This window comes from Rhagoletis zephyria, unplaced genomic scaffold (genome assembly GCF_001687245.7).
Source record: "Rhagoletis zephyria isolate East Lansing unplaced genomic scaffold, Rhagoletis_zephyria_1.1 Rzeph_scaffold_13181, whole genome shotgun sequence".
NCBI lineage: Eukaryota > Metazoa > Arthropoda > Insecta > Diptera > Tephritidae > Rhagoletis > Rhagoletis zephyria.
The window spans coordinates 1-11108 of record NW_016170252.1 but is presented as its reverse complement, the minus strand read 5'-3'; the positions used below and the strand labels follow the sequence as shown (position 1 = coordinate 11108).

General features: G+C 35.1%; 1 protein-coding gene across 1 annotated transcript; it reads left to right on the top strand.

Annotated features, from left to right (window-relative positions):
• Nucleotides 1-10772: 10772 nt before the first annotated feature.
• On the top strand, nucleotides 10773-11101 carry LOC108378021 (uncharacterized; the record flags this gene model as incomplete). The annotated part of the gene is made up of 2 exons (XM_017634318.1): nucleotides 10773-10804; nucleotides 10925-11101. Coding segments are annotated over exons 1-2 (189 nt in total), but the record flags the coding sequence as incomplete, so codon positions are not given.
• Between the last annotated feature and the right edge of the window lie 7 nt (nucleotides 11102-11108).

Here is an 11108-nt window from a genome sequence, read left to right as displayed (position 1 = left end):
AAGCGGCCGTTATTTTAGTCCGATTTCAATAATTTTCAACGTTTTGCTTTTATGTGGCAAGCACAATAACCATACCGAGTTTAGTACAAATTGGTGGAACGGTTACCGAGATACATATATGTGATCTTAAGTGGGCGGTGCCACGCCCAGTTTCCAAAATTTTATCATAATCGTATTTCTTGGTAAAAAATTGTTGCAACCATCAATTTTGAATAAATTAGCTTTAATATTTACTGATTTATCGAGGATTTCGTATTTTTCTAAATTACCGTTATATGGGATGTGGGCGTGGTTATTGTCCGATTTTTAAAATTTTCGGCCGTTTAGTATGCTGTATCAAGGCCAACAACTGTGCCAAGTTTGGAAGAAATTGGTGCAGCGGTTACCAAGATATACACATGTAACCATAAGTGGGCGTGGCTACGCCCATTTTCCAAAAATTTATAATATTCTTATTTTTCGTCTAAAAATTATTGTAAATATCAATTTTGAGTGAATTATCTTCAGTAGTTACTAAAATATCGCAGTTTTCGTATTTCTGGAAATTACCGTTATATGGGAAGTGGGCGTGGTTACAGTCCGATTTCGCACATTTTCAATACCAACCTACCTTGGATTAATGGAAACCTACATACCAAATTTCGTTGAGATATCTCAATTTTTGCTCGAGTTATCGTGTACACGGACGGACGGACAGACGGACAGACGGACAGACGGACAGACGGACAGACGGACGGACAGGCAGACATGGCTTAATGGATTTCTCTATTCATTCTGAGCATTTATGTATACATTTGCCTAAATCTATCTCGATTCGTTTTGGCTGTTACAAACAACCGTTATGTGAACAAAATTAATATACCCTTGTGCAAAAGTGCGCTCGGGTATAAAAGCACTGCATGGCTCTAATACATAAACTGCAATAAAAGATGTTTTGTGGCTCCCAGTTAAGATAAAATAAGATATGTATAACAGAAACAAGAAACAAGAAATACCACGACTTAAAGGTATTTTTCGTCTCTTAAGAATGTCCCTTACCTGGTATGCCCAAGACATCCTCGGCTTCCCTTCCTTATTACTAAGGGTTTGACCATTGGAGATTTGAAATAAATCAATCTTTGTCTAGCCAGTCGCAAAGAATGTGTTCAAGATATAGCCGAAATTCTGACTCTCCTACAATACCTCTTCGGTGCCTATGAAATAGCAGTTGGTTGTGGGTTGTGTCCGTTAGGTACCCGGAGAGTAATATTTTAGTTCAACAACATCCGATCTATTGAAAAGGTAGCCAAAGAGCTTTTGCTGTCTATGCTCCCCATAGCCTCCCAGTACTTACGGCGTTCAGAGTGTACCCACTCAGTAATTACAGTTCTCGTACTTAGACTACAGAAAGGTTTCGGCCCTTAGAAGATAGTTCAGGATCCCTCTCGCGCCAACTCGGCAGCGATCTCGTTGCCTTCGATCCCACAGTAACTCGCACCCAGCTAAAGTTACTGCACTCAGAGTTTGAAGCGTGTTAAAGCAGTCTTAAATCAGTTTCGATATCCATAGTCCTGCTTGAGAGGGCCAGGATGGCTGCTTGGCTATCTGAAGAGATACAACCTTCAAACAATTTTTAAGGTTTAATTTGGCGCATAATTTTCTTGTTATGGAAGCAGTCGTTGGATAGTCTAAATTGCAGGTCCCTTGTGGCTGCTATTTCTTGATTAATATGGAGGTGAGTCCATCTTAGGAGCGACTCTAGAGCTGCAATTAGGCATGTTCTTATCGATCCAGTGAAAGATATGCCATACTTTGTAATTTACTGTTTTTTTGTAGAGTCTTCTGCAACCATACTAGGGATGCATAAAACACAATCGAATGGACGATCATACGGTAAAACCACTCTATCAGCTTTGAGTTCAGTATCCAAGTTTTTTGCAAAAAGTCTTCTGCAGCCCACAGGGTTTCAATTAGGTCTCCTACACTTAGAAAAAAGTCAGCTAAATATACTTATCTCAACACATGGTTTGGTTATAGTAAACGAGTCATATGTTGAGAAAAATATTTTTAGTTTCCTCTTTTCTGGGTGTATCTAGCGAATCTATCTGAATCGGTTAACTAATATTATGTAGTATGTATTAAGCTTAAGACCACATAAGACAAGTTGTCATAGCTCTAAGTTGCATACTTTCTCTTATAGAAGAATACAATAACAAAATTCACGTAAATATTGCATAAGCGACAAATTTCGCACTTCATCACACTTCGATTGAAGTAGCGGCTTTGTATGCCAGCAAGCATTCATTCAACGCTTTGTCAAATAGCATTTGTGAGCAAGTTTTTTACAAATATAATTATGTTATCATTGGTAAAAGAGAGGAAGAAAAATTGCTGACATGACGTTAAAACGTTGACATCAACAATTTCCGCGCACATCCGTTTCCACTTCCATTTCTAGCATTCCCCGTGAAGTAGGTTGTTTGCTGTCAAATACTTTGCTTGACTGATAGTGATTAAATGTTATTTCTGTGCTATTTCGTTTGGAAAAAAAGTCGAATTGTCTGAGAGGGAAGCGTAGGAAGCGTAGGATGTGTTAAAAAGAAAACTATAAGCAGCAATATTTCTGACATTCGAAGCATGTGGCCATGAAAATGATGAAAATCACTGTCAACACATAGCAATCGTAGTAAATATCTTTGAGCTGTGAAAAGAGAACTTGTGCAAACAAATAATCGAAAGAAGGAAATATCTCACAATGTGTCATATTAGGTTTTGAAAATATTGATATAGATAAAAATATGGGGTTAAAGCAGTGGATGTATTAATAGGAGGTGCAAATGCCAATCAATGATGTATTCTTATTTGAATGTACGGGTCATTTGGATCGATCTCACCTTTTCTGACAAAACAATATTTCCATGACTGTAGAGACTTTACAAGAGATTTTGACTTCTACTTTAGCCGTACTAGACGATACAAAACACTAAATCTATTACACCGTCAACCAGATGAAACCAGCCTAGCGGCACTAAGTATAACACGGGCATTTTCTTCGAGGTAATTTCACTAATATATGAGCAAATTTCACGAGTTGTTACATTTTTCGACAAAAATGTGTTTTTGGTTGAAAATGGTGGCACACTTATCTTAGATAATCTTCCGTTTTACGTAAATAATAGGATTCCATCGCGAAATTCTATGTATATGAAAACTTAAAAAAGATAAACTAAAAAGGTTAAAATAACAACTCGTGCTCATATACCCACGGTGACCATCCGTCCTGTATTATACGGGACAGTCCTCTTTTTTGACCAATTGTCCTGGAAATTAATTTATTTTATACGGGACGCCAAATGTTCTGTATTTTTTTTTTAAGTCCTGTATTTGTCCAGCATTCAGGGTTGGGTATTTCGACGCCTTAAGAGCTCATTAAAAGGGCATGCCTATGTACCAGTTCTAAATGATGTGGACTATGATCGTAACTTACTCCATAAACAGTTATTATTTTCTAATCTGAATGTCTGTGCTTCGAATCGAGAGAGGAACACATACAGTGACCAAAATATGAATTAGGGTTATACACTTTAGCTAGTTTCGGCTATTTTCCCTTTGTTTATTTAAAGTTTTTTTTTTTTTTAAGTAAAGCTTTTCCTAACAAAAACCATATAAATCCAAATTTCCGACCTTGTGCAAAAACTATGAGAATTAATTTTGCAAATTTTCACTAAAATTTCAAACTTCTTATGTTATGAGTTCAAAAAATAAAAATAAATAAAAAATATCCAGAAATATATCCTACAAATTTGTGATGTTACTATAAGCATGCTGTTTCAGGGCTAATACATATGTAGATCTGTTAGCATTTATAGAAAAAATTAGTAAAATTATTTTTAGTCCAGTATTCGGCGCGCATAAATATGGTCACCGTACATATGTATACCCACAGTTGCGTATGTAGCGTATACGTCTCGTAGCACCATACACAGTCAGCTACCAAGTTTACTCGCACGCCTTAACTTAAAAGTCATATTATTTAAAAGTAATTAAATATTCTCGAGGAAGACTTTTACACAGTATTCCTTATGCACATTTATATTAATTTCTTCACGCATATAAAAAGTTTAGAATGAATTTCGAGTGTGCCAATAAAAATTGTAAAAATTTAATTTTAGTTCCCCAAATCATAGTCATCTTTTACTCAATGTAACTTTTTTGATTTGGTGACACTCTAGTTTTATTATATATGTACATCAGATTCGATCGTTTTGGCAAGAAGAACATTTTTACCGTTTAATTTAAACATTTTGAAGTATGTATCTTAAACTACTAAAATTAAAAAAAATCGTAAAATTGCAAAAATTACATTTAAATTGGTGGCACATATAGGTATGTTGTATTTGATGCCAACGGCCATTGCCTCTAATATGAACATTCTATTTGAAAACTTCCCAAAGTTAATAAAAAAACAACAATTATGATTTTTTTCGAGTGGCAATGAAAAAATGAGTAGTTTCGGTACTTTTTCGCCTAAATAAACGTTCTAAGGCTAAAATTGTTAAATACATGATTAATTTTTTATTATACTTGATTCTGGAACTCCATTGATTGAAATATACGCAGGATGCATTAGCAAATTTTTTGGCGAGACAAGGAAGTGACATTAAGAAAACAACAATAAGACAAGAGGTGCCCTTTACTCAACGACCACACATCCTTTCGAAATGGCTTCTACGCATAGCGTTGAATTTATCGAATAGCTGGGCATGGGGAGTGATAGATAGTTAGAAAGCAATTTTGGGTAAAAAATCGATTAAAGATTTGGCCCGGTGACATCGACTTTTTGGCGACAATATCCTTGGAATTGGAAACACATCAGAATTGAGACCACTTCTTAATTACTCTAAACGTAATTTTTTACGCGTGCAAGCACCACATTTCAACATCAGCAAATTAAAGAGAAAGTTTCCTTTTGCCACCCTTTTTAATGATGCCCTTCCAATTTTGAATTCCGCTAAATTTCGGAACGTGCGAAACTCATTTATATAAGATGGTCCATATAGTGTTTTTTAAACATATATTATTATAACAGTGACAGCTCTTTCCCGCTGGAAATCTTAATGACATCATTGGCCCATTTTTCTTTGTAAACGCTGCTGAAAACCTCATTTCGGTTTACGGCTGCAGAGGCACGATAAACCATTTTGAGGCCGGAGTTCAAGTTATGGACTTGGGCGATCTTAGGTTTCAGCAATATGGCACGCTATGCCACACAGTCCATGCGACAATTGATATTTTGCACGCCAAGGTCGGTAATCGTGTTATAAGGCAGCTCGGAGCTGCGATTTAACACCGTTAGACTTTTTTCGTAGGGTGCCGTGAAGGAAGGAAATAAATTTGAGGAAAAAAATTCTTCGTTTCTTTTTTTTTATAAAGGAAATATGTTTTTTAAAGCACAAGTTATTTATTTCCATGTTAGTAAAAATTCGTTAAAACACTTCATATCTGTACATAAATTTCCAGACTATTTGTTTTCGTATCTCATTTCCTAAGCAATATCGAACCATAAGGGTAACTTGAGTATGCAGCGTAGTAGGGTGATTGGAATGAATAGGGTGAGTAAGGAGCGTAGGCGGCAGCAGCATAAGGAGCCGTAGCGTAGGTGGAATAGGGAAAAGTGTAGCCAGCTGTAAATGGTGATGCCAACAGAGATGTCGAATAAGTGGCCAAAGGCGAAATAATGCTGGGTTTAGCGGCAGCTACAGCGAGTAGCGCGAAAAAACTGAGTGCAAGCTGGAAAAAAAGAAAAATTTTAATTAAAAAACCAATGCTTTGTGAGTTATATACACACAAACATATACATAATTAGTTAAATGAATAAATGCGCAAACTAAAAAAAAAAAAAATACTTTAAAGGGAAATTAAATTATATTCAGTTCATAAAAGTAACTTACATATTTGAACATGGTCTTCCAATTTTTAGCTGAGTTAACTGCGCGCTAGTATATAGACGAGAAATATGCGGCTTTGTGCAAATGATACTGGTTAATTAAATATGGGCGAGCTATGCTTTTATACAGAAATTCTGTTGTTCATCTGCAGCTTCCAAGCGCGTCAGAAAATGTGTGCAAAATGTGCGCAAAAAATAGGCTCAACAACCCAGCGGCTTCTGCACTACACCCTCTGCTTAGCAAAGCGCTGTGTTCTGTGTGCTAATGGCTACGTTAAGTGCTCATTACCGTCACTAACAACAAAAAAACACACACACACTTATGTGGGCATATGTATGGACATTAGGGTGCAACAGTCTGCATCAAAAAAAAAAAAACGTCGGTATTGTTTTTCCATCGGAATTATTAAACGAGTCCATGTACATTCGTCAAAATATTTCAGAAAAGTATTAAAATTTACGTAAGCTACGCCGATTTGAAAATAATTCCAAAAAATCTATTTTTTTAATCAAATTAGTTAATTTTTTTTTTCAAAAGATCACTTCAGATGATAGAAGAGTTTAAGCTTAAATGATTTGCATAAAAATCTTAAAAAATTTTATCAACGGAATCAAAATGATTCGGTGTTTGGAGGTACATATTTTCAAATCGGTCCAAAATAAAATAACAGAGCGCTTCTGGCTAAGATAGTTGCTAACTTTTATAAGATAGTTGCAAGTCAGTAGGCGAGATAGTGTGAAAAAAGCTAAAAGTTAAAAGTAATTTTACAGAAAGTACTTGAGCTTGTCCTAAATCTGCATGCATGTATGTATATCATTTTGCTCGAGCTGCTTCAACATTCTCAAAGACGGGGTGAGTAAAGCATTGTCGTGGCGTTCGATAGATCCGAGGTTAAAATCCTCGGGGAGATGGCATTTTTTATTCATATTTTTTTTTAATTTTTTTAAATTAATTTTCTTTCAATGTTTAGATCTTAATGTTTAAAGAGCATTTTTTAATATCATTTAATTTTTAGGAACTAATTTTCTTCTCGTTTTTACATTATATTATCTTATAAACGTTTATTATTAATTTCTTCTTCTTTTTATTTAGATTTTTGGTTTTTGTTGTTTTCAAGAGAAACACTTATATCTATTTTTTAAATTTCATTTTTAGAAAACTGATTATTAAAAGACTAAGACCTATCGTTAGTAGATCTAACTAATTACAGCCAATTTCACGAAAGCAATTTACTTAAGTGAAAAATAATTCTAATTTTTTGAATTTTGTATGGAAATTGACGGAAAATAAAAAATCATTTTCCATTTAAATTGCTGGCGAAACCGGCTGTTAGTCTTTCGAAAGGCAAAAAAGAACTTTCAATATAGTTGCCAGAATTTGCAATCGGGTTACGAAAGACTTTTGCCTTTCGAAAGACTGGGGTGAGTTAAAAGACAGTTGCCGGGATTGCCCTGTTAATTTTAAGATGTCGTTGGGCAAACAGCAACTTTTTTTTGGTGAGGCACAGTGATGTACATATGTAAATTGTATATAGTATGTACATTAGGCCTGGATAATTCTTGAACTAAATGAACTAGATAATTAGTTCATCTCAATGAACTAGTTCACTAGTTCCGTCTTTTCATTGAATTAAATTCGTTAGTGCTACTATTTCTCATTTTGGATCGCCCTCCAAATATTCTTGACGCGAACGTATGAAAACCCATCTTTTGCGTTGTTGATGCTTCAGTTCCTTGCGAACTCATTTATTTGTAATCTATTTATACGAAAACATATTTATGTACGTTTTTCATATATGTCAATTCAACTTACCAAAGTATTTGTTTTGTATGTATGTAATAGTAAAAATAATTGAACTTTTTTTTAAATAACATATCGACACCTGAGTAGAAGATCGACCCTTCTCGCCAGCCAGTTCGAAAACACCCTATCGCAGAAAACTTTTCAAGAACGCCATATTTCAGAATTCGGTTAAAGAACGCCCTGTGTCAACTGCAAATATATTGAAAATAGGTTGAGATAGGGTGTTTTTTTAATTCGGAAGCTGAGGTAGGTCGTTTTATCAAACAAATTCTTAAATAGGTTGTTCTTGAAAAGATTTCACAGATAGGGCGTTTTCGAACTGGCTGCCAATATAGGTCGATCTTCCACTTTGGTGTCGATATGTAAATGTATTCGTCAATTGAACTGAATGCACTAAAGAACTAGTTCACTAAGGTGAACGAACAACAACTGAACGGTCCACTCAAAAGAACTAAAGTGCCCAACTCTAATGTACACACATACATATGTATGTATGTATAAGCTCGCCCGTAGGTAAATAGTTTTTTTTTTTGCTACTATCTGTTTTAGTATTTTTTGCAAGCATTTTTTGCATCATTCTTGGCTGCCCATGGCACGTCCGCGTACATCGAGCCCATCATTGCGTGCAGACAGACGTTGGTTGGCGGCGTTGACGATGGCGCGTTAGTTAGCCATATGCGATGCCTAGTACTCGTACGAGTTTCAAGTGTGTTGTTGTGTGGCCGTTTGTATGCAGATAGTAGATATTTTTGGTTTGTGCCACACAGCCGTACGTTGTGCAGCATACTAATTTCCCACACATGACTTTGGGGATATTTTCATCAAATTGCAAAGTTTTTTTTTTATTTTCGTTTGCCTTTACTTCTGTTTTTTCTCTGTTTTACCATTTTTGTTTTCTTAATTATGTCCATTCGTGCTCATAGACACATAATATCTAACAATCTGAACGACACTCTTTTGCAGCAGTATTTTTTTTTTGAAATTATTCTCAAACATTTTTTACTATTGTTCTCTAATCATGCAATAATTCAATTATCGCACTCAAGAACAAACAAAATTCTTAAAATTTACTCACATTTATATTTTGTTTTGATTTGTGGAAGGTCAGGCAGCATAATTTGCTATCCAAAGCTACGAATTGGTATTGACGTTGAGTAGCCTCACGTGCAAACACCTATTTCCGAATTGGACTCAGCTATGTATTTGTATGTAGATATGTTTGTAGTGAGTTAATGACATACATCCATATGTATGTAGTATAACCATTCACATTTCTGAGCATACTACGTTCGCATCCGAAATATTTATTTGTGACCTGTCTTTTTAGTGATTGCTTCGAATCCATCGTATAAATTGTCATATTGCAAACGTGCTTGGAGTAATAATGTTTGTTAGTTTGTTTTGGAAAGGAACGAATTAATTAGCTTTAGTGTGTGAGTGAATCATCTGCTGATGGGTGGATGTAGTATATCGTTTCTAGCTCAACTTCTAAATGAAATGGAATGTACGGACCACGAATTATCCGGTAAGGCAAGCCCCGCGGTTAGAGGTACTTATTACAACAAAATAGCTTCTGTGTTCGATGCCTGCCTCAAGCAAACTCGAAATCGTAGAATAAGTTTGTTTTAATAAATCACTAGGCAGGCAATGGCAAGAGCAGTGCTCGCGCGAAAAAGGATCTCATAAAAAAGTCTCGCTAGTGCATGTTTTTATTTTCAACGAAGTTCAAATTATCCTATACCGATGAAAAAATTTCTTAACTAATAAAATAGAAGTTTAGCATACATCTACAGGCTAAGGTCTCTAATTTGACCTATCATTTTTGAAACTTTTTTTCAAACTAAAATCTTCTTAAATCTCTTCCGTCTGACATTGTGATACACATGTATTTCAATAAACTGATGGACTAATTTGAATTTGTTTGTTCGAACAAATGGCAACCCTCCTAAGTAAAGGTCACGCATAAATCCCTTTCAAACCCATTCATATTTATACCCATCTTTTTATGATTCATTCAACTTAACATAATTTGAATGAAACTTTTTAAACACGTGGCAACCCTCTTGAAACATTCGAAATGTTCAAACTAAAGATTTCTTAACATTTTTTTCTTTGACTACGGTATTATTATATTTCATGTACTTTTTGAATTAGTTAGTTGAGTTAGATCTTTCAAACAGGTGGCAACCCTCTTCAAAAGTAAAATTTCAAGCTTAATCATTGTTGACTCTCCTTCGCCGGACACTGCAATACATATTTTAATTAACTGATGGCTTAAGTGCAATCTCAATTTTCAAACATGTGGCAACCCCGCTAAATACAGTTCAGAAATAGAAAATATTCAAACCACCAACTTTGATAGATACCCATATTTTAATAATTCATTTAACTTATAAAATAATTTGAACTTAACTTTTTAAACAGGCGGCAACCCTCTTTCAACACCACAAAAATATTCTTAGCGCTCAAATTAGAGATTTCTTAGCACTCCTTCGTTCGACATCCATACTTTGATATTTCGTATAACTTGTGTATAAGTAAACTAAATTCGACATTTGAACCAGGTGGCAACCATCTTCAAAATATTTTCAAACTTCCGTTTGATGTTATGAATATTTGCACTAAAACTTTCAATTGTTTTAAATGCTGTTCTGCGAGCACCAACTTCAAGTTGAAAAAAATGCTTAAACTTTTAGTAAAACTTGGTTTCATCAATTTTTTTCGATCAAGTATTTTTTTATTTTTCTATATTTTTTTATTATTTTGAGCATATTATAACTATTATTCTCAGATTTAATTTTTTTATCATAAAAGATTTAAAACTGTCTAAAAACGCAGTCTCAAACATATCTGTTAAAAATGATCGAAAAAAAAAAANCGCACATGTACCTATGTTTGACCGCCACATAATTGCGCTCATTTACTCACCGTATTTGCACTTAAAGGCATATACTTCATCAGTATATCAAAATCGTATTTAAAGTCGATCGATAAACGAAAATGTCATCAGTTTAACTTTGCTTTACTACAGTAAAACAACAATCAACAACAAAACAATCAAAATGTTCAAATACGTAAGTGAATTTCATTGCAGATATTCCTCGAATCCTTTCAAATGCAGTTATCAATTGTTGGATTTAGTGACGATTGTAATAATCCTTTATTAATTATTTCCTCATTCCATGTCATTACAGTTCGCTGTCGTTTTCGTGGCCCTCTTCGCCTGCGCTGCTGCCGAACCTAAACCCAGTGTCATCGCCGCGCCATTGGCTTACTCCGCCCCATTGGTCGCCTCGCCCTATGCTGCCGCCTATGCCGCCCCATACGCTGCTTACGCCGCTGCTCCTTATGCCGCCTACGCTTCACCCTATGCTGCCT